This window comes from Tinamus guttatus, unplaced genomic scaffold, assembly GCF_059628265.1.
Source record: "Tinamus guttatus ecotype Peru unplaced genomic scaffold, ASM5962826v1 Tinamus_guttatus_pri_ptg000245l, whole genome shotgun sequence".
Taxonomy (NCBI): Eukaryota; Metazoa; Chordata; class Aves; order Tinamiformes; family Tinamidae; genus Tinamus; species Tinamus guttatus.
Genome location: NW_028288779.1, coordinates 505,284 through 529,026, shown reverse-complemented (window position 1 = coordinate 529,026; position 23,743 = coordinate 505,284). Strand labels below are relative to the sequence as shown.

General features: G+C 40.7%; 1 protein-coding gene across 1 annotated transcript in view; it reads left to right on the top strand.

Moving 5' to 3' along the window:
* Positions 1-21,191, top strand: part of CDC123 (cell division cycle 123) — a 28,019-nt gene extending 6,828 nt beyond the window's left edge. Inside the window, exons 7-13 of the mRNA XM_010216251.2 lie at positions 5,252-5,300; positions 7,524-7,599; positions 10,349-10,471; positions 13,807-13,835; positions 18,512-18,640; positions 20,098-20,235; positions 21,017-21,191. Of these exons, the coding sequence (XP_010214553.1) occupies positions 5,252-5,300; positions 7,524-7,599; positions 10,349-10,471; positions 13,807-13,835; positions 18,512-18,640; positions 20,098-20,235; positions 21,017-21,043 (571 nt within the window). The 3' untranslated portion in view covers positions 21,044-21,191. The remainder of the gene's footprint in view (positions 1-5,251; positions 5,301-7,523; positions 7,600-10,348; positions 10,472-13,806; positions 13,836-18,511; positions 18,641-20,097; positions 20,236-21,016) is intronic.
* The last annotated feature ends 2,552 nt before the right edge of the window (positions 21,192-23,743 follow it).

The window sequence follows — 23,743 nt, the reverse complement described above, 5'->3', positions numbered from 1 at the left end:
ATTAAATGTTTTAGAGAATATAACATTTTTAAATTTCACCTACTAGCCTCTTGTAGAAAGAGGATTAGCAAAAAGGACGCCAAGCTCCTTGGGGAATTCCTGTTTGGTTAATCACGTTCCGGGGAGTTCAGGACACAATCGAGGGTTTAGCAAGCCCCACTTGATTGACGACTTGTGGTGATTAGATGCTTCCTGGGGCTCCTGGCTTGCACATTTGAAGAGCAGAACGAGTTGGCCAGGCCACCTTCACCGAAATTGATACCAGGGTGTTTTGTCTTGTGGGTTTTTAATCTCCTATCAGGCAGAGTTAGCACCTCTGCTCTTCACCTCACCCTCTGCAGACAGCGCTGGCCTCTTAGTGGCAGAGATAACGAACGTGCTGCAGCTCCTGCGCTGTGACCCTCGCAGCGTGAGTGCTGCCCTGCAGCAGCAGGGATCTGTCTCAGCTTGAGTTCACACCAAGCTAAGAGCAGTGCTGGCTGTGCGCCCTGTAGCAGACACCATCTCTGCTGTGGGGCAGGTAACCTCTGGCAGAAAGACAGGACCTGAAATTGCTCCCTCTAAAACCACTCGCTCATTTTCTAGCACGACTCGCTCATTTTCCAGCATGCTAAGACAGCTACTGCACTTTCCTAGCAGAGACTTTATGATTACATTTGATAATATTATATCTATATATCTTATATATTGATATATAAAAATATATATTTATATAAACATGTACTGTTGTCCAGTCTGTGCACAGTATTCTTAAATTGCTAAACTATTCATACAAAATGTCCTTCTTGATACATGGCTACTGCTGAATCACAAAGGCAGTCTTCATTAATTAGCCTATTGATTAACTGCCAGCTCGCTAGTCCTTAGCCAGCAGAAATTAAAAATGCAGCTGACATAAAGTGCTGAACAAATGAAAATTGGATACATAATAAATCCAAATCACTTGGAAGAGCTAGTCAGAGGGAGGAGAAGGGATGAAATATACTACGTTTTCATTATACCCCACACTGGAATGCTGATGAAAAAAGATTTAAGTGTCTTGCTCTGCATATATCACAGCCAAAATGTTGTATACTCTGCTTTTTTTTTTTATGTTCAACTGTCTCAACTGTAAAGAATCTACTTCTTGGGTCATAATGCAGAAAAACTTGACCTAGCAATTTGAAGATCTGCTTCTGAACGTAGCTTTATCGTTGACTTCTGATTCTTATGCCTGTTTCTTCCTCTTAACATCCTCTTTGCTTTTCTGACACTGGCCTATGTGTTATTTAGGACAGGGAGCCGCCCTTAATGTAGTTATTAACTGTCAAGTTCAGAGAAAATTCCAGCTGTGCAATACTTTGATATGAACCATTTAAAAAATACACAGCCTTACTCAAAGCTTACCTAGCCGTGTTCATTACATTTGCATTACTTCAATATTTGGATTCTCTCGTGGTGTCAACACTTTCTTTGCTCAGAATAATGACTTAACTTTCCTCTTAGAACGGGAATAAATTTACAAAGACTTCTGAGCAGTGTGCTCATTAATGTAATCAATGTTGTTTCTGCTTAAATTAAGCTTTGTGTTTTACTTGACTGAGTTCACAGAAAACACTTCAGTTTTTAGTGTAGGTTTCAAAAACTTAGTGCTGTGAATACATGATAAAAAAAATATTTATAGCTATTCCTGTTAAGTGATTAAATCTCCTTTTTTGAACAATTCCTTTAAGGGCCTACTCTGTATTATTTCATGTATTTCTTCCTTATTTTTAGAATGTCTGGGCTGTGCTTGGTTGAGACATGAAAACCCACCTTGGCACTGGTATAAATAGTGGCAATAATACTAATGATGTGATAATGCCCTTTAAATTATAAAATGAGTTTGTTGTGTCACGTAAATACTGAATGTTTTAAATCTGTAGGTGCTGCTATAGGAATGTTAAACCCTACAACAGTCCTATTTTTCCAGTTGTTTAATAGTTACAATGGTAGAGAGAAATACCTTGTAGGACCAGTGTTCATATAATGCCAATAGGTTCTCTTTTGGGGTTGCCCTTTGACTTAGTGCAGAGGGGGCAGTTTGAGTCAGGTCCTAGAATAACTGTTGTGTTTGTGACCTGCAAATAGTAAGGGCTGTAAATGATTTTTCAGTGTCTTAATTGACCTGCTGCTTCTCAAGCTCATTCTTGAAAACTTTGAGAAGCTGGTGAAGCTGTTAGGATGAAATCTGACAGCAGTAGCTCAACCCTGTTTAAGCCCCAGGTGCCTTTTTGCAGGAAAGAAGGGAGCCTGTGTCGTACTTTTGGATAAGAAACGACTTCCACATTGACTAAGCATGAGAAACAGCTCCCAGTGGGCAGGGCAGATGTTTTCCAGATGTATTATTTATATGCAAGACACACAGATCATGAGGAGAGATGCAGTTTTTCTGTTTAGGTGTTGTGGATTGTTTAAATTTTAAGTGCCTACTTCAGCATGTCATTTAGAAAGTCTGCTCTCAAGTTTATCCATTAGACTCCTACGATCTTATGATTAGTTTTAAAATATAGCAAATGTACCAATACTTTATTTTTCTTTTTTTTTTCTCTAAGTTAGCACCCTGATTACGCTTTTGAAACCAGCCTTCTACATATTGGATCCCCAAAATTCCCTGGTTTCCCAGATCTAGGGGACAAAACTGTAAAACATTCAATACGAGCAGCTAACTGCCTGAATCTCTAGCCAAATACCATGGATAATCCTTGGGGGAACCTCCTTCAGGAGGTGCAGGGTGTGTATGCCCAAAATGCACGGAACCCACTGCATGCAGCAGACACCTCTGCAGCTAAGTGCCTTCAAACAACATATCCTACACACAAGATGAACCCATTTTACATTAGGCAAGAAATTAAGTTAAATTACCACCTCCTTTCTGCCTGTCTTCCTGAGATTTAGAGGAATAACAGCCTGGGTTCTGCTGGCAGAAGGTAGGAGGCAGTGTTGGCTCATAAAGATGTGACTGGGCATTCAGGATGTCGTGTTGAAGGAGCTGTAGCCTTTGATTCAGACACTTATTAACCTATTTCACAGGAAACCATTGCACATGAAAGACTGTGGAAAATTACATTTTAGGCGATATGTATTTGCTGAGATTTTTAACTCCTTGTTTTAACTAGGAATTAATAGAATGTGTAGTACAAGATGCTCTTTTGAATGCTATGTGAATCTCCTCCTGTTTGTTCATGGTCCTTAGTTGAATATTTTTCCAGTGAAGTTCAATATTTGAGAAATAAAGATACAATTCAAAGACTGTTAGAAATTTCTGCTTGATTTTTATTAAGCTTTTAAATTAGATTGTGAGATAGTAGCAAGGGAGTTTGCCAGGTACAAAATAACTCTTAAAATTTTCATTATTCCACAGATAATAACAAACGATTAAAAACATAATCTTGATGATTTGCAATTCAGTTTATGGCTTTCTTTGCAGGATAGGTCCTGAAGGTCTCATAAACATTCTTAAATCACCCTGCTCAGAGCACTGAAAACTGAATAACTACTTCATGTAGCAACTACCCTGTTAAGTGCAAGCATTAGAGCTCAACATACACCTGGTGTGTGCAGAGACCTTGATCCTTCTTGTTGATGTCTAAATATAAATCTGTAAACAAGTCCAAGGTTTATGAGCTATGGAGTTTAATTTCTTCATTCTTACTAGTATTTGTAATGATGATTTTTCAAATTTTCAGAAAAGAGTCCAGTTGCCTTTTAATTCTGCAATCCTAAGTGTCTCTGGATGCTGTTTTGATTAGCTCTGGATTTGAATAGGATGCAAGGTAAAGAAACGCTGCCTTTGCCTCTAGTTTTTGAAGGGCCATGTGAAATGGAAGGATTGAGCTGTAATATATTTGGTATAAAATACGTAGTTACAACAGCATCCAGTTGCCCCTCATTTATACAGAAAGCTGGGGAATGTGAATAAGGTTTTGTTGACAAAAACAAAAATGAGGAGAGAGAGAGGGCAGTGACTTGAGTTTTTGTCTTTTATTGCCTTTTTCCATTTTGACCTCATTGAGGTTCAAGGAAAAATGATATTTCTGCATTTTGCAATATTTTCTTCCATATTTACCATTTTGTTTGCTTGGCTTGGGAGCAATACCTAAGCAGCCAGCATGGCTTGGGATACACACAGGAATTCCACTTCCCAACTTGCAGGGAAAGAGGCAGTACTTCCCCCACATGGAGCACTCTTAAATATTTGAGGGTTAGGTAAGATACTTAATTCTGATTGATAGTAAGGGTGTCTTGTGACAACTGGAAAATTGTAAAGGTGCCTCTTGCTGGAGTAAGCTGGAGCACCAACGGGAGGCCGCGTAAACGTTGTCATGTGAGAACGTTGCTCAGCTGTGACCCTTTACACAACTCTGCTGTGCACCCGAGGAGCTTGGTGCCAGGGAGTAGCCCTGCAAGGAAAATGCATGGGTTTTGATGTCTGCCTTTAAAAGTTACCGGATTTATTGTAAGGTTTGCTGTATAAAAATGAGAGCATAAATAGTTGGCTCAGGTGTAACTGCCTCCATTCTTGATAGTTCCTGAGTGGTGGCTCAAAGTCAGATAATGACAAGGGACAAAATCTTGGCATCTGCCGGCAGTTTTGCAAATAGTTTTGTTTATTTCCAGTCTCAAGGGCTATTTTTTGAAGTGCATTAATGCTGTTAATTTAGCAAGCTACCGTGCTGTGCTAGCAAGCGTGTCGAGTGGTGCCATATTGTGTCCCTTATTCATGGAAATGAAAATAATCCTGAGTTGCTGTAAGACGTGATGTCTCGGTTGTCGTGTTTAGGAAGCAAAACATCAAAATTAGTGGGAGAAACCTGCCACAATGAGTCTAAGTTAGATTGCCAAAGTTCATATGGCTCTCTGAGAATCTGGTTATGCCTGCATAGCAGTAAAGAAGAAAGGAACAGCACTGGTAACTAGAACAAAAGACTCAGCAATGCAAAATACTTCATTTTTATCTAAATCTTTGTGTAAATTAAGGCTTCCAAATTACGCTAGATAAAAAGATGATTCTTTTCCTTGATAATCCTTGGAAGGAGGCTTGTTAGTGGCTTACCGAACTTACTTGGGTTGTTCATCTTGGATATACTTTTTGATAAGGTCTTTTTTAATTGAATCTTTCTTGATTGAATTCTCAATCTTTTATGATTCACAACTCAATTTTATGTTTCTCCCTGTGGCTAAAATTTTGTATGTAGAAGCAGATTTTGATGTGTGTGACTTATTTTCCCAGGTTTATTCACTGCACTGATGATTCGCCTGATCCTTCCTTGGACTATGAGGTAAGAGCTGATTTGCCTTATTTCTAGGTAATTTAAATGAATTACTGCCTTGTGGGCAGGCTGCCATTTGTGCTTGGGCTTGTGCCCAAGTGTGTTTGCTTTTGTTTTTAGTTCTTTTTTTGTGTTGCTTGAGCAGTGGGGAGAAGTCTGGGTAGGAACTATAGGACATACGGAGTTTGTTTAATTACAGGTCAGTGATGAGCTGAGACTTTTCAAGCTGTTTGTAGTTTCCTCTGATGTCTGTTGGGTTTGGCCAGGAAAGGCAAGCTTAGCAGCTGAAAATCACTTACTCTTCATAGCACATTTCTTGTGAACATTACATCAGCAGTCGCTTAGAATCATAGAAAAGACCTTGGAAAAAGATCTTGGAAGATTGGAAAAGACCTTCAAGATCAAGTTCAACCATAAACCCATCACCACCGTGTCCCTAAGGGTGCCTCATCTACACGTTTCTTGAACACTGCCAGGGACGGTGACGCTGCCGCTTCCTTGGGCATCCTGTTCCAGTGCTTGACGGCTCGTTCCTTGTAGAAATTTTCCCTCATGTCTGACCTGAAAAGAGATAGAGAAACCAACTGTGTGGCTGGGGCCATCCCAGCTGCTAAGAACTGGATTGATTGTATTTTGTTACAAATGCTCATTACTGGATTAAAACCTTAGCTTAGTGATTCAGATATTAATGATGCCTTAAACTGTACATGTGGTGCTATCTTTTTTGTTTTGGCATCTAATTATGTCTCTTAAAATCATTCTGTATGTAAACATAGGCTTTAGGAAAGTCTTTAGTGCTTTGAAACAGTCTTAATGTGCTTTCAAATGTAGAATTCTGGGACAAAAATACAGAAAACATGGGATTAAGATTTTCATGTTCACATTGTAGTTAGTGTCAAGTTTCATGTTGAGTTTTCTATTGCAGTCCGTAGGTTTTGGAAGATTCCAGTGGCCCTGAACAGTATTTGAGGGCCTCAAAATAACAGATTCATCTGAATGCTTCAGCTTAGGGAATACAGCAACTGAAGGAAGTGCCAGGGATCTGCTGTAATTACGAGGCGTCTGTGCTATTGACTGTAATAGTTGGGTTACTATTTCTGTCCCGTGTCCTTATTTTAATGGATTTGCGCCTTCAGAGGCGTCACAGAATCCTGCTTGGGTGTATCCCAGAATAGAGGTTGATTTGGTTAATTTTAATTCTGCTCATCAGCTCTTTTGACTGGAGAACAACTTCCTGCCAATGCCAAGACAGATATGCTGCACAGCAGAATTTTTTGTTTTCCGTGCTTTAACACTAACGTAACTTTCAAAGTTGCTTCATTAGAAGTTTCTTGGTTAAAAAATATTGTACAAAGTGGATGATTATAGAATAGTTAAGGTGGGAAGAAACCTCGTATGGTGCCTAGTCCAACCTGCTCAAAGTAAGGTCAGGTGTGAGATGAAACCAGATTGTTTGGGGTTAGTTTTTTCAAGTCTAATCTTGAAAACCTCAGTGGATGGAAACAATGCAGCCTCTCCTGTCCTCATGGCAAAACAGTTTGTTCAATGTGAACTTAATTGCTCCAGCTTGCACCAAGTACCTCTTGTCATCCCAGGGAGAGCTAAATAGTGTTGTTTTTCATTGCTGTGTTTTTTGCAGTGTGTGCTGCTGCAGAGTTGCTTTGGTCTTAGCTAGCATTCAGTGAAAAATAGAGGAGCATATTTATTAGTGGTTCACATAACATAAATCTTGGTTTGAATAAAATTGAATAGAAAAAATATACACACACATGTATTTTTTAATGTCTGCCCTCTACTTTTGCATAGCCATGATTTCATGGAAGTCCAGTTTTGGTTCAGTCAGGATGGCTTTCTAATGCAGTCACAATGAACTGTTTCTGACCAGTGGAAAAGGGCTTAGGAATATTCAAGGCTCTTGAACCTTATCTGAAGTTCCAGGCATAAACACCCACATAACAGCAAGCTCCAGAGCAAGCTCTGGAAAGAGGTGCTATATTTATCAAATTGCTTTCTGGAAATCAGTGTTATAATATTACTTTTTAAGTATTTTCTGAGATGGACTAATATGAATTAATATTTTTTGTAGGGGAAGATGGAGGTGTCTATGCTTCAGAGTTTGTGTTGTAATTTTAACAAAACTGTTGGAATAACAAGAAGGTATGCCTGGTGACACAAAGTCACCTGTTAACAATACTTTTTGTGACGTGTTGGCTTGTTTTTTTTCCTCTGTAGCTTGTTCTTCGAAAATGGTGTGAGCTAATCCCTGGTGCAGAATTCAGATGCTTTGTCAAGGAAAACAAGCTTATAGGTGAGGATTTTCTTGAAGATTAATCCACTCAAAGTTCTTAACAGTTGCTCTATGTTAAATCTGAAGATTCTTCTTCACCACATTTACCTGGAATTCATGTTCTTTTTTTTTCTTCTTTCTTTCTTTCTTTTTTCTGTGATTTTAAAATATGGAATGCCAAGTTTTCCTTTCCATTTCATCTTAAATCTTGACAGCCCTGTGTAGCAGTGGGAAGTTCTCAACTCTAATTGCTGATTCAGAAAGTTAATCCAAAGGATGTTAAGCAAATGATTCCTTTCTATTCAGGAGCATACTCAGTCGTAGTCTCCTTGGAGAAGGAGGCACTTGGGCGGTATCCTGAGAGTGTGAGCACATCTGGATACTCTGCGTGGAAAGTTCAGTAGGTCAGAACGTGTCCACAGGTTTGCTGGCTGTCTGAGCTCATGCTGTAGTCAAAGGAATTTAGTCAGAAAAGCAGGTGACCCATCACTCTGGGTTAAAAATCTAAATTTAGGATGCTTCAAGTGACACGGAACAGCCAGGGTGTCCAAAACATACGCAGAGAGCTGGCAGAGACATTAGGAGATTCATGGGAGACCTGTGACAGCTTGAGGACAGGCAGCTTATGCGGGAGAAGGTATTTTGGGCAATTAAACTCTGTTTACCTATGTGCTTCAGGGTCAGATGAATTTTGTGTATTGTGTTGTTCTGACCATAATCGGAGCCTAGGTATCTAGAACACATGTAGATCTTGGAGAGGATTTTAATTTTGGACTGAGTTCCATCCCTTATTTCTGGAGATTGAATTAGATTCTGTGACAACAATCTGTGACAGCAGAAACTATCATAATGAACAGAGTTTGGTAGATAGCACAGAGCCTGTGCACGTTTGCCCTTATCTCAGCCAAATTGTTAGGATTGAACTTTTCTATCATAGGAAATGATGTGGAATTGTTGTAGTAATGATGTAGCAAAGCTCTAATCCAGACTTCATAGGAAGGGAGGAAATTATTTTTTGCTATAAAATGAAACCAGTTCCACTTGCACTTACACCTGTGTATTTGCAAGCAACAAGATGCACGTGTACCGGTAGTCTGTCCAGGATTCCTTGTGACGGAGAAGAGATGAATGGATATCAGCTACACAGTCCTCACTGTTTCTGCTGAGTTGTGCTCAGGGCAGTGACTATGTGCTAGTTTCGGATGTGCCTCTTTGTACCAGGTGGGAACTGGCAGTGATTTATTTTCTCCATCCTATTCCATTGCTGTTAATCATCAGGGATTTACTCACTGTCCTTTGTATCCTGATCTGGGTATCCTATAACACAGATCTTCTGGGATCTGCTAATTTAGCTGCTGTTACCGTGTGCCATTCTTATAACCCTTCTTTTAATGCTCCTTCTGGTGCATCCATACTCCTCTTTCCATTCATGCCAGTCACAGGGTTTGTATTGCAGTTTCCTGGAGTTTGTACTAGTAGCAGGGACTCTCTATTTGGTCAGTATGAAGGAGGAAGAGCTGAATCCTGTCCTTTATGTAGTGCTGAGGTGCCACAACTGACAGATGTGCATCACTGTAATCATCTCTAGAATGCTTGAATGTAGGATTACTGTGGAATTTATGCATCTCAGTGCTTGCTTCCAGATACCCCACAGCATTTGTGTTCTGGCTAATTAAGCTGTTTCTAAAACACAGCAGATAGCAGATAGCAATTCCAAGCTATCCTAGAGTTGTCTGAGGAAATCTCCAAATTCTTTCACAACATATTCCCCTACTCTTAATAAACCTGTGAGTCGGGCCAATGAGTGATGCTTGCAGTGTGGTGCTTTTCCAGTTAGGCACCCGCATCCCCCTGAGGTGCTGTCATCTCTTTTGTTTTTAGACCAAAGTTGAGCTTTGCAGTGATACTAATTATTCAGAGTTCCCCTGACTTTGTAAGCTTTATATTTTATATGAGTCTTTGAAAGAGCACTTCTTCAGAGGTTTTTAGCGTTTTCTTATGGCAAGATGCAGTCTCTGATGTGTTACATATGTGATTAAAATAGCAAAGTGCCAGCACTGATGCATCATCTTTGGTAGAGTCTGGCTTTTTTCTTTCATAAATAGCATAAGTTACTTGTTCTGTAGTGATGAGTATGTCTTGATTTGACATTTTTCCAGCAGGGTATTGTAGTGATTTATGTTTACATACTCTCTATCAGAACTTCTGTCACTTAAGATAAATGTTAAGTGTATAACCCTGTTGATGTCAGCTTAAACTACTGTCTTGCCAACAAGTGAATGTCTGAAATTAAGGGCTTCTAATGCAATTGGAATAGTTTGTCTAATGTCAGGTGTGACCTAATGTCAGGGGTGAGAAAGCCCTCAGAGGGAGCAAATGGAAACAGTGTATTAGGTTATATGCTATTGTAGTGAGTTTTTATGAGACTATTTTCTTAATACCAAGATTTAAGGCTTGACCTATAGTATCTTACCAAGTGACTACATTTTGTTCATGTCTCTATGCATGTTCCATGGAGAATCTCCAAGGCGTCCAACTACAGTCTGTCATCTTGGCCAAGGTACCTGCAGGCCTGGACCTTTCATGTCATATTTTCAGATGCTGGTTTCTACCTTTGATGTGCAGAATGGAAAAGGTTTTGGCCAGAGTAACCAGGGTGAATAAAACTGAAATGAATAAGCAACAATTGAAATAATAATAATAAAAAAGCCTTTTGGTTGTGTCTTTTGCATGTTCGAAGCTCTTTGTAATCAACTAAAATTATTCACAGGTATCTCGCAAAGAGACTACACTCAATACTATGAGCATATCTCTAAGCAGCATGAAGAGATCTGTAGATCAATCCAGGAGTTTTTCAAGAGAAACATACAGTATAAATTCTTGGATGAAGACTGTAAGTATCTTAAGGCTTGAATTGGAAAGGGAAGCAAAGGGGAGAGAGGGATGATGTTTATGCAGGTTTTAAAATGTTTGATGTAGGCATAGTTACAATGATTTAAAAACAATAATGGAGGGTCTACCTTTTTGAAGTTGTTTTGCAGAGTAGTTTCCTGAGACTTCAGAACTGGGAAGGGTTTGCAGGGCCAATTCCATAGAAATGAGACTTGTTGTCTTGTCCCTTTGCTACACTGGGCTTGTTTTTGTTTCCTCCATGGCCCACCGAATTACTGGTGTGCTAAATTCCAATTCACTGCTGGAGATGAGTGAAAACTGTGGAAAAAAATGAAAAATATTTTAAAAATGCATAGTATTTTAGCTGATCAGGCTTATTCAAAATAAAGGAAGAGTATTTCTACTATCTCTAAGCAGTGGAAAAAATAATTTTGAAATAGTTACTGAACATGGTTTAGTGACTGTAGAATAGTGTTGTACTGTGAGGGGTGTCAGGAGTAATGAAAAACAGGATGGAGAAATTTACATTGGCCTCTGTGGACTGAACCTTATTTTTAAAAAGCACATAAATTTAACAGTTTTGTTGGCCACTAACATGGTCCGCTTTAGAGGTCTGAGTACTGAACCTGGGGGCCTGGCTACCTGTTCTGCTGATCTGTCCTATCTGACTTTCAGCAGGGGGTACCTTTTAATGCCAGGCTGCTTTATTCAAACTTTAGTCATTGGATTCTGCACGGTTCCTTTATGCCACTCAGACAACTTATCAGGAGTCACTGCTTGAAGACCAGCAGTCTGGAAAGCAGAGTACTAATTCAATAGATCTCTGGCCCTGAAGTTTGGGGGAAATCAACCATACAATTATGACATTCTGATTACTGCCTGTTTTAATTCTCCTGTATGTTCCAAGACAACATAATTTCAGCTGGGTGTGTAATCAACTGATAGATAAGAATTCAGGGTGGCTTTTTTAGAAATAGTTGCCTAGATGTAGGCTCTGAAACAGCCATCTAATGAACTGAAAGATCCAAAGTCTGTCATCTTATGTAAAGTAAATAAAACTGCACCATCTAAATTAGCTCTGGGAAAATGAGTCTTCAGGGAAGCACTCTGGGATGAAGGTTTGTTCTTTCTTCCTCCTAACCTTTCAATCCTAGACACTGAGTCCTGGTTACCTGTCTCTGGCAGAGAAATGTCACAAAAAAAATCTGTGTTTTTTTTTCCGCCTCCCTTTTCTTCATGCTCCAGCATATCCTTTGATGCTGTTTTGGGAGAGGTATTAAGCTTTCCTCATTACCACCTCGCCTCCCCCCCCCCCCCCCCCAACACTTTGCTTCTTTGGGTGTTTCTTTTGGTGCCGTTTGCTCTGCTTTTTGCAGTTGGTTTTGGTAGCCTCTCCAGGTGGAAGAGTTGAGCCAGAGCAGCTGAAGTGGTGCAAAGCCCAAGCCCAGCATTAACAGATGGGCAAATACTTAAAAATACTTCTAAGTTGTGTTTGAACTTTTTCATAAACTTGCATGAAATGCCACTAAAAACAATCTTTCAGAGGTGTCAATACTTACTCGAGAGTTGAGGCCGTAGCTTTACTTTGAGTTGCTTGTGATTGAGGGTGACTTTTAGCATCTAGTTCCTGACACACTGGTCTGGGGTGACCACTGAGGAGGAGGGAACAGTTCAGGTCTTCCTCTCTGCTCAGTGTTTGTGAGTGTCCCAAATAGTCACTAACGTTTCAGTGCTATAAGTCCCACTAAGTGAAAGCAGCCTCAGTGATTAATGATCAGTATTGCCACTGGCTTGCTTTAAACTGACAAACATCACTGTGAAGCTTAGGTGTAACTTTTCCACTAATGAAATATGACTAGTGAGATTACCCAATAAGAGATTACCCAGATTACCCAGTAGCAACAAGTTCTGTTCAGCAGTTACAGAAGGAATCTGGGGTTGCTGAGCTCTTCTTTGCATTGATGACTTAGCCATCTTGAAGGCTTGATTTTCCTAAGAAAATCCTACTGCTTACGTCCAGAGTGATATTTTAAGTCTATATAATTGAGCTTTTGCAGAAAGCGTTGTGAATTTTTAGGTCATGCAGTCAAAAAAAGTTAGGTGGCTCGTTTTGAGTTCTTAGTTGTGGTATAATCTTAACCCAGCCAATTTGGCATTAAACATCAGGCTAAGCTACCAAGTAGCTTTGTACATGTGGACGTGATCAGTCAACATAGGTGCTGCTGACAGGCAGCTTCCTGAGCAGCCGCTGAGACTGTTCTTCAGTTATATGCTGAGTTTAGCTTGTCTCACACATGAGGAAATCTCTTAACTAGCCAAAATACTCAGTTCCTTATTTGTGAAGGAAGTGCCAGTGCAGCATTTGTCGGAGGCTTTTCTAAATCTGGCAATTTTAATTTTTTTCTGCTAAACTGGTGCAACTCGTCAGACCTGAATTCTTATTTGCTGATTTCCATAGTTGGGTGGAAAGACAAATCAAGGGTTTGTTTAACCGTGCAGAACAGAAGCTAACAGGGAGACGCACATACAAAGATCCATGCTTAATTCAGTGGGAGGACCAATGATGGAGCTACATAAGGCAACTTTGCTTAAATTTGCTTCTCAGTGGTGCCCAGTGACAGGACAAGGGCTAATGGGTACAAGCTGAAACAAAGGAAGTTCCACCTCCATGTGAGGAAGAACTTCGTTCCTGTTGAGGGTGCCAGAGCCCTGGCACAGGCTGCCCAGAGAGGCTGTGGAGTCTCCTTCTCTGGAGATCTTCCAAACCCGCCTGGATGCCACCCTGTGCCACGTGCTCTGGGTGTCCCTGCTGGAGCAGGGAGTTGGACTGGGTGATCTCTGGAGGTCCCTTCCAACCTCAGCCATCCTGTGACTCTGTGAAACTGTCAAAAAGCAAAGGGTGTTTGAAAGAGCTGTTGGGAATCATTAGATGTGTCTTAACAGCACTGAACATAGCCGTTTCACTGCTGCCTTGAGCCTGCCCCCTTTTCTGCTTCCGTCTGCTTGTCTCGTTATCTGCTGAGCTCCTAATCTCTTGGAAGCAGGAACTTTCTCTTATTAAAGGCTTGTGCACAGACGCCTTGATCCTTCCTCGGAGTTTCTCGCTCCTGCTGTAGGACGAGCAGTGGTACCGCTGAAGATAAGCTCCCCTCTATGCTAGGAGTTAAATCACCTGTTCTTTGAGGGGGAAAAAGCCAACAGAATAAACCAGTATTAAAGCCCAGCAGACAGTCTCTCTCAGTGCATTGACAGTGGTTCTAGGTACACAGTTAAGATTTAGACATCTTCTGTGGAATTATATCTCTTTTAAAATTAACTTTATTTTCTCCTTTTCAGTTGTTTTTGATGTGTACAGAGACAGCAGGGTAAGTGACCAGTAAGTTACATATTTGCATACTGCTCACCATAAAAAATAGGGGTAATTTTAGCACTTTCTTTCATAAAATAATTCCTTGGGTGTTATTTTTTTCTGTGATGTTCATCCCTGTAGCATCGTAACTCTTTGAGACTAATCGTGGGTCTCAGACTACTTTTGTGAGGAGAAAAAAAAATAACTCTATTTATGGGAGTCTAGGTTACAAAAGCATAGTTACTGAAAATATATGAATGCTGGGTGACTAGTTTTAGTTCAGGACAGATGGAATCTATTTTTTTCCCTCCAAATAGCTCCTGTAGCTCTAATTCAGAGTGCTCAGCAAATTGGAACCCTGAAAACCCAGGCACTCATAGTTTGGAGAGAAAAATCCTATCCTACCTTTGGATACCTATATCTGAGTTAGTCATGTTGGCTCTTCTACTAGTCAGTGGAGAGAAACAAGGTGAGATGAACTGGGCTGCACATGCACACACCTGTAGGCTTAAAAGAAACCAAAACTCCAAAAATATTCTGTAGTTTTAAATTTTCAAAATCTGATTTTGGAGAATCGTGTGGTTGTATGAGAATTACATTTTTGCATTAGCCTCAATTTTCTTTCCAAATCCTAAACTAGAAATGCAATAACATGGTCCCAAATGCTGTACACTTTTCTAAGCCTTGCTATTTGAATTGTGTATGATTTGAGAATTGGTAAAGTCTTTATTTTAATAAAGTGGCTAAATTGGGAATATCTGTGGTAAATCTTGATTATGATTTTGATCATTGCTAAAGTATTTTGTAATTATATAATAGTAAATCATGTCATAGTTTGCAAAACATAAACTAAACAGGAACATCTGTTATGTGGAAAATAATTATTATGTTGTTACTCAGCACAGCTTTTACTGTAGGAACCTAAAATCAGGCTGCAGGCTAAAAACAGCTGTGCTAAATGTTAATGAAAATTACCTGTCTAGGCACAAATCATCAAACTTGAGGGTGCTCTCTGGCAAAATGAAGAGCAAACTTTAGCATCTGGCCAACTTCTGCCTTCAGGTACTCTGCCTCATCACAGCTGAAGCATCAAGACTGATGATTTAAATAAAAGTTTCAGTCTGTGTGATCTCAAAAGAGCAGAGTTTCTTCATCTGTCAGGATAACACGTCTGTATGTAGGTATCTCTGTCTGCTGCTCTTGGGGCTTGTCAAGCACCAGATGGTCCTCTGTGTGTCAGATCCTCCTTTCACACGTACTTTTGTGGTTTGCAGCTGTGTTATTCACCGCTCCCCTTGAATGTGAGTGACAGGTAGCAAGAGAGGAGCATGTGATGCTGTGTGATGAATTTCCAGAGCCCGGTTGCACACCCGCAGAACGGGGGAACTGCCCCCAGGTCTGCTGGTTTTAAATTTGTGCAACTATAAACATGCAACTGTTTGACAAGTGCTTGTGAATGAGAGCAAGAGCAAACCTCTGCACATGCTTCCTGAGACTTTTGGCTGCAGGATGGAAGAGGAGCAGCAGGGATCTGGAGGAGAACAAGGTTTTCCACAGTCGCCTCTCCCCTTAGGCTCTCTGCGGATCCGAGCTAGCTCTTTGCTTGGCAGACAAATAATCTTTTAAGGACTGTGCACAGAAATGTGGTCCTAAAAACGTGATGGCCTGGAGGCCTCACCCGGTGAGGAGACGTTGCAGGGCTGGGTAGCCCCTTCTCATTTCTGCACTTCTCTTTTTTTGCTGCTAGCAGCTCAGTTGTTGCGCAGCACCTGACCAGTAAAGACCTGAGAGTTGCTCTTTGCCCGTTTCCCAGGTCTTTCAGTTGGTAAATACGACTTAACATGGTGACTTGTCATGAACAAAGCGGTATAATGAGTGGCTTGAGGCCACCAGTAGCTCCTGTTGACATGCAAACTGATGCCAATGTCTCTACCCATGAAGGCTGCACTGTGCGTGAACCTGCAGCTGGGCTCAGGGACATGTAACAATTTGGTTGGTGTTTTATCTCTCTCTTAACTTCCTTTTAACTGTCTTTGTTATGGGCACTTCCTTTCAGCCGCCTAATGTTTTAGTGAAATACAGCATGAAGTCTTGGTGTGATAAATCTATTTGGTCTTGTTTCAGGATGAGAAAATGTTACATGATTTTATTTTTCCTTTGGATGTGCACAGCTCGACTTACCTGGCTTGTGCATTCCATGTGACAAAGATCGCTAAAGCAGAGGATTACGATTAAATAGCTTTACTGTTACACACAACTAGTCATCTTAAACTACATGTTAATCATGGAGCTGCATGTTGGATTTGAAAACATAGTTAATTGGAAAGATAGTGTGATTGCTGACCCAGCGCTTTGTGCTTTTTCTTTAGTAAGGCCAGAGAGGGAACATCTTATATTTTAGACTGGTTGTCTTCCCATCAACTGACAAATGCCCAAGCTCAGTGTAGATGTAAAACAGCCTCTAAAAAATGTTTGGTGTTGCAGATGGATCGTGGTTGTCTGCAGGGAGGAAGGAAGGGAGATGGGTGCTCAACAGAAACCAGCGGTTGCTTTCACTAATCTCAATAGCAACTTGTGTTTTCTTTTGGGGGGGGGGGGGTACAGCTTTTCTTTAGAGATGTGATCTCAAGTTCCTATGAAAAGTTTCATGTTCTTGAGGTAGGCAGGACCTTTCCTAGGGATGTCTCTTTGCAAGGTATAAACATTTTTGATGAGGGGAAGGATCCTCTGAACTGCTGAGTGAACTTTGCCAACTGTTGCTTCTGCCTGTGATTAAATTGGTTCATTAGCTTGTTTTTCTAGTGTGGTGGAATGCATCTAAATTAGAGATTCCTCCTCCTGATGTTTTAGAGCTATCAACATGTCCCTGTTTGCAAAAGCAGAACATCACTTAATGAGAATTTGTGACTGAGTCTCGAAGAGGAACAGAGGTAGAAAACAACAGCAGAGCTCGCCCTGCGTGCCTGTTTGCGCCCTGCTGTCAGTGGTGTTCCCAAGGTGCTGCAGCTTAGCCGCGCAGATTTGCCTCTGCTTTTTCACCCTCCCAAAATGAGAAAGAAACGGCCCAAGTCCCCGCCTCAAGTCGCAGTTCTCCCGTCTGCTTTCGGCGCTGCCGCCGCAGAGCTGAACTCAGCGCGTTGGCTGCTTTGCTCCTGCTCTGCAACAGGGTGTTGAGAGGTGCCGCCGCACGAGGCTTCCTGCTGGGCCCGCGTCCTCGCGAGGCCTCGCGTCGGCCGCGTCCCCTCTCCGAGCCGTGAGGGCCGGCGGCCTCGCGAGGCCTCGCGTCGGCCGCGTCCCCTCTCCGAGCCGTGAGGGCCGGCGGCCTCGCGAGGCCTCGCGTCGGCCGCGTCCCCTCTCCGAGCCGTGAGGGCCGGCGGCCTCGCGAGGCCTCGCGTCGGCCACGTCCTGTTTCCCAGGCATGAGGGACTGTATCCTCGTGAGGCCTCGTGTTGGCCATGTCCCGTCTCCCAGCCATGAGGGACGGCATCCACACGAGGTCTCGCGTCGGCCGTGTCCTGTTTCCCAGGCATGTGGGATGGCATCCTCACGGATGTGTTGCGTCGGCCACATCCCCTCTCCCAGTTACTGGGATAAGAAGGATCTCTAAAGAGAAAAGATCCTTCAGGACTGAGGGAAAGAGAAGGCAAAGGGAGTTTTTAGTAGCTGCACAGCCTTCAGGTTTAGTTTCTGGTTCCAGCTGACTGCTAATTCAGAATAAGCCTTCTGTCCCTTTTTACAGAAGCCCTCTTCATATTTGACTGCATCTACAAGAAATCAGATTCCTTACCTGTTTTTCAAATTCTCACTGCCAGTTGTACTCATATTTCATTATAAGGAGTAATAATCCTTTTATTCTACTAGAATAGGTGATACTTTCTTAGGTAAAAAAAGGTGACCTAGTACTGTGGACTGCAGCTTGAGATGACCCAGGGAATGCAAACTATTCTGTGCTCCTTGAGAGACTCCTCTGTTAACTTTACTAAAGTTGCATTCATCTCTCTGCTCTCACTTTTGAGTTGTAAAACAGGTGTGGAGGATTGTCCATGCTACCAGAACTGTTCAGAGCAGGAACATAGTAAAAACAAGGCAGGAGAAAATAGTAATAATGGTTATACTGAAAATGGCTTCAAGTTATTCTGTCTTTATATCTGTCTGGATATGTGCAGCACCTTTCATCTTGCATGATCAGTAGCATTTTACAGACCTTGGTCCCTGAAGGGACTGTCTTTAAGTACAGAACAAGATCAGAAATCCTGGCGATTGTGGCTTGAGCGGCGGCGTAGAGGTGGCTTTTGACTAAAGATGAAATCCCAGTTTCCATTTCCCCCTTCCCTCTGTTCATGCTGTGTGGGGATCTTTGAAAACCATGGAGATTTGACTTACCTAAAAACACTACACATGAGCATTCGGTTGAGCTCTGTCTGATCTTCTGTTTAAAGAATATTATTTATATATGATATGTATATAAAATAAGCCAAAGCTTGATGTGTTTTAAAACTGTCCATAATATGTTTAGTGTAAAGGATATTAGAATATTCTTAACTGTATAAGTACAGATGGACTTAGATCTTTTCTGTTTTTAAAGACTAAGGACTTTTTGTCCTTAACACTAAGCAGCAAGATGTGTGTGTATCTTCTGATTGCATCTCAAATTCTCTGATTCGCTTTAATTCCTTCATCGTTATCTTGCAGGGCAAGATTTGGCTAGTAGATTTTAACCCTTTTGGTGAAGTAACAGACTCGCTGCTGTTCACCTGGGAAGAACTGATGTCTGGGAACAACTTGAAGGGAGAACAGGGCGAAGGGGAAGCCACGGAGCAGGTACCGATCTGCTGGGAAAGGAGGCCCTCGGCTCTCTGGGCCTTCTTTGCTTCTACTAATGCTGTGATCCAGATCCCACTCAAATAATTGGATGCCCTAACCTCTGGAAATGAAAACTCTGTGGAAGTGTCTGTTTAGGCAGTGTTTCACTTCAAGTATCACTTGCTAGCTCTAGTTTCATACGAGGGAGTTGTTGCTCAGACAGCACCAGCCCTTATTACAACTCTTGCACGTTACCAAGAAGGTGCCCTGAAACGTGGTTTTGCCTAGTTTTGATGCATCTTCAAATTCTTTCCATTTTGATTTCATCTCTTAAAATCTGCAGTGTGTTACTTACTGCCTTGAAGTTCCTCTTTGTTGCAAATGCCTGTCATTTAATCTCCCCAGTCTCCAGATTTATGTTTAGTGGGAGGCAAAAAGAAGCTGAACTTCTGTGTCTTCCTCACACCAGGTATCCTCGGGGAAGCCTTGTCCTTTGGTTGAACTCCTGGACTTGCAGAGTAGGGCCGTCCTATCCCTGCTCTAAGCTGCATTGCCCCTGTTAACAAGGAGAGGGAAAAACAGGCTTTATTTATTAGTAACAGCTTTTCTTCATTGCATGAAGATCCCTCTGAGGGCCCTTCTGCTAAAAGTTGTCATCTTGGTTAAAACACAGTCCTAATTCTTGAGCCATCCATGGGAATGCTATCCACTAAATTTTGAGTTGAGGATTTCTTGGGGTCAGGTGCTTTACAAAGCTTGTCTGGTGTAACCCCAAATGAAAAGTGGGCTGGCTTCTCCTCATGCTTCAGTTTGCATCTGACCACAGAATCTGAAGTAAAGTCGTTGAAATAGGATCTACAAAATGAAGACACTTTTTGCCATCCAATAGGTAATTGTGTTGCTTGACACTTGTAGCAGGTTCTAAAGATGCAGTGTGTTAGCTGAAAATGATATTGAGCTTCTTAAAATTTATCACTAGAATTGAGTTTAGATATATTTTTGGCTTAAAAAAGATTAAAAAATGAATAAATTGGAAGAAAACTTAGGCCATAGTTTTGTCAAAGGTGTATTCGTGAACATGAAATTAGGCAGGAGACCTGTGAAGACAAGTTAATGGTTGTTATGATGAAGGTTCTCAGTGTCCAGATGTTTAGAAGGGTGCTATTACCCAGAGTTTCCAATGGCTCTGTTATACATAAACTTGTAACAGTGCCATATTAATTACATGAAAAATAATTAGCACATTGTGGCAATTTTGACCTGAGGACGGGAATGCCTTTGCATAGTGATAAATAACATTAACTCCTGCTTGTAAATGGGCAGAGTTTATAGTAATATTTACAACTGCTAGTAAATGCTAAATAAACTCCTTGGCAAGGTGACTCATTGGGTCTTAGTGAGGAGTTTTAAACAACATAACAAAGTTTGTTCACAGACCCTGTGTGTTTCTGTGTTATCCAATGTCTTTCCCCCAGGACTCTCCAGTTTTCCGTTGTACGAACAGCAAAGTTCCTGTCCAGCCAAGCCCATACCTGAGTTACCGACTGCCGAAAGATTTTGTGGACCTTTCTACAGGAGAGGATGTTCACAAATTAATTGACTTTCTTAAACTGGTAAGAAGTAGTGTACACATTTCTGTGAAATGGGAACACGCAAGTGCCTGGCATTGTGCTGCTGTAATTAACATTAAAAACTGTGATGCATGGAGCCCTAATATGTTTTGAAGCTCATTTATATATTTATTTTATTGATGAAGAGTAAGCTGTCATACCAATCTCAATTCATTTAATTTTGTCTTCTGGGCTAGCAAAGAATATTACTTGACAAACTGTTATTGGAGAACCTGACTGTATTCGTTCTTATTTAAGTAAAAATACAAACACAGATTAAATGCAAATCTACTTTTTGATTGGCTGAAAGCTAATGCTTTTAAGAACCTTTTTGAAAGCCAGAAAAAATTTATATCAGGAAAAGCTTTAACAGTTTCTGCCCCCCTGCAGAAGATAAGAATTTCTTGGTACTTTTGGTGGTAGTTCTCCATGACCTCTTTATAAGTGGGGGAAGAGTTTAAGTTGCCTTTATGTAGACAACTGCGTTATGTTTTCTGCGAATATGTCTGTCTGTTTTTTGTTTTTTCTTTAGCTGGGTTACATTTAGGGCTAATTCTGTTCCTACTGTAAATAAAATACCTTTTGGGAGGAGCGTTCAGGGAGAGAGAAGATTGATGTTGCTGCATTTAGTTTGCTGGAAACATCGCTTATCATTCAAAAAATGGTTTTGATATATAGTCATTTTCTAATTTCCAACATATACGGAAAATACCTGTAGTGTCTTATTACTGCTTCTGTTTATGATGGCTGTGTCCTAACATTAATTCTTCTGTTCCCTTGACAGAAAAGAAATCAGCAGGATGATGACTGAACTGTCAAGAAGTGTTGCATTGAATTACAAGCAAAAAATATGGCAAAATCTATATTTAGCATAACTATTAAACTATCAGTTTAAAGAAAACTGGCTTTTTATATTTAGTGGAAGAACTGAAGAGCTCTTCATCCTGTGTGTTGACCTGTGTGCAAGTGTTGAAAAGCTTTTTCATGGAAACAGCAAGGGTCAGGGTGAGCCCTCATTGCACTCCAGGTTGGGCACAAGCGAACCACGGTGCAAGCAGCACGTTGAGTGCAGCTGAATGACTGGCTTCCCATCTCTGTGTTGTTAAAAAAAAAAAAAAAAAAAATCTGTGCCATTGAAATGCTGAGACTCTTCAGTGATAAATATTACAATATTTAAATCTTGTGGAATTGAAACATCAAGTGTTCTTTATATTTGGACACAGTTTTGCTTAAAATATAACATAGTTGCAAGGAAACAAAGGAATGTATGCTGTTTTTGTAGGAGCCTTTTAAAATGGTAGATTGACTTTGTGTTTTGGGAGCATTTATCCTTTTTTAAAAAGTGGAGAAGGGATTTTTTTTTCCACTTTCAGAGAGTGGATATAGGAGACTACATAGATCTAAAGTCTTGCATTTTGGGAATTTGTTGATATTCTGAATGCATTTCAATTGAAGTAATATTTTCACACTGAAGAATAAGCCATAAACTTTTTTAGAGCGTTCAGTTTCATTCTGGAATAATACACTTTTCTTGGAACTACTTTTTTTTTCCCTTTTTTGAAGCACGGCTAAGTATCAATCATCAATTATGAATTTAATGTAAATAGGTAATCCTAACATAAACATGTATCTTTACACATGGATTCAAGTCTTGTTTCTTTTCTGTCAAATCTTTTGAAGTTCCTTAGGAAAGTGATTACAGTTCCAGCTCCTAAAATCAGCTCCTGGGTTCGTTTGATTAGAATCAAGGAATTCGGAAGCTTGATTAGATTTGGGAAAACAGGAGCTCTTTTACTTTGTTACTGACTGCTGGTGGTTTTTGGAGCAAGGAGGAATCATTTTCAGCCTAAGAACTATTAAACTTTTGGATAAATGTGTTTGTGTGGCCGTAAGTAATTTCTTAGCAAGGTGAACAATTTTAGCTGAAATGAAAAGAAAGCCAGAGGTGCTTTTAGGTTCTGGAAATTGGCTCCTATTTCAACTTTTGTGATACTTTCTGTATATGAAGTTCCTCTTTTCTTTGCCTTGCTGCCAAATTGATATGGCACTCAAGAGTTGCCATCTGCACTTGGATATTAAGTCTTTTCATACTGTCTTTGTCGCTTCCTTTTTGAATGAACGCTAAGGCTGAAGACTGCAGAGGTAATGAATCCTATTCTACTATATACAGTTTTCAAATATCTTTTATTGCTTACTCTTCTCGAAATGGAAAAGCAGCAGATGATTACTCCTGGCATCTGAAAATATGGAACAGCTTTTTTTGATATATTTCTTTTTTCCCCTAAGCCTTCTTCTGCAGCAATGACACCACCTCCTCAACAAGCTTTGCACACAAATCAAACTAATAGTAACTCAGAACAGGAATTACCCCCTACTGTAGCTTCCTGTGCTGGATGTTTCCCAGACCAAATGCAGTGTTGGGACCAGCTTGGTGGAACTGTGCATGCCAAAGCTTCGCTCCAGCTGAGCAGGCTTCAGGAGTAGCCTCATAACTTTATTTCTCTTAACTTCATTATTTGTCCTGAAAACAGCATTTCCAAACGAATTGCCCACAGTTGGAGCAGAGCTCTTACTGGCAGCTTCCATACGTCTCCAGGCTCTCTGGCCTTTCGTGGTCTTGCAGATCTGGGACAAATTATAGTGCAGTTGGACCCTGGCTTCGCACATTGCCCTCTCAGCGGTTGTGTTTGCAGCTTCTGGTGAAAAGACCCCTATAATAACGTGCCCTTCTGTTCCTCCCCAGTGACCCCTGCACACCCAGCTTATCTGTCCCTCATCAGACACACTGGAAGAACTTCTCTTTTTACATGAATGTGCTGGCAGTGGTGAATTCAAAAGTTTGTTGTTTTTTTCCCCCCTGTGTCACAATGACCACTCTGAATTAATGCACTGCTGAGCTGAGCAACCAAGTACTGATAAGTGACTTTAGTTTAGGGTTGCAGGAACTTATGCCACTTCCTTTGGGCATAATCTCAATAAAGAGCCATAAAAGGCAGCAGAGCAAAAAGAGCAGCCCCATGTTCAAGCCCTGACAGAAAGAGTCTCCACTATAAAACATCGGTGCTACATAATGAGATTCCATAAGCTGTCATATCCTTAGTTTAAATATGTGCTTTATGTTTAGTCTGCTTCTTTCTGTAGCTTTTGATGAACAGGTCTCAAATTCTTTCTCTGCTAGATTAAAGATCCCTCTTGTAAAAGGATTCTCATCAAATGTGACCTCTTTGGCTGTAAGGATAACTAACAAACATTTCTCATGGAGAGGTGAGGAAACGCATGTCGCTACGTAAAAAAAATGTATCAGAGCAGTCTGAACACTGACACTGCTTTGGTTCTATTCCAGGTTGTAATAAAATTGGTTTCTATCTGTACCTGTCAGAAATTTGGAAAAACAAGATTCCAGTTCTCCAGGACCTTGGTCATGTGTTTCAGTGATGTGAATACCATTTGCTGAGTAAGGATTATTTACGTATATTCTTAGTCATAGGCTTAAAACGTTGTATAAAGTTAA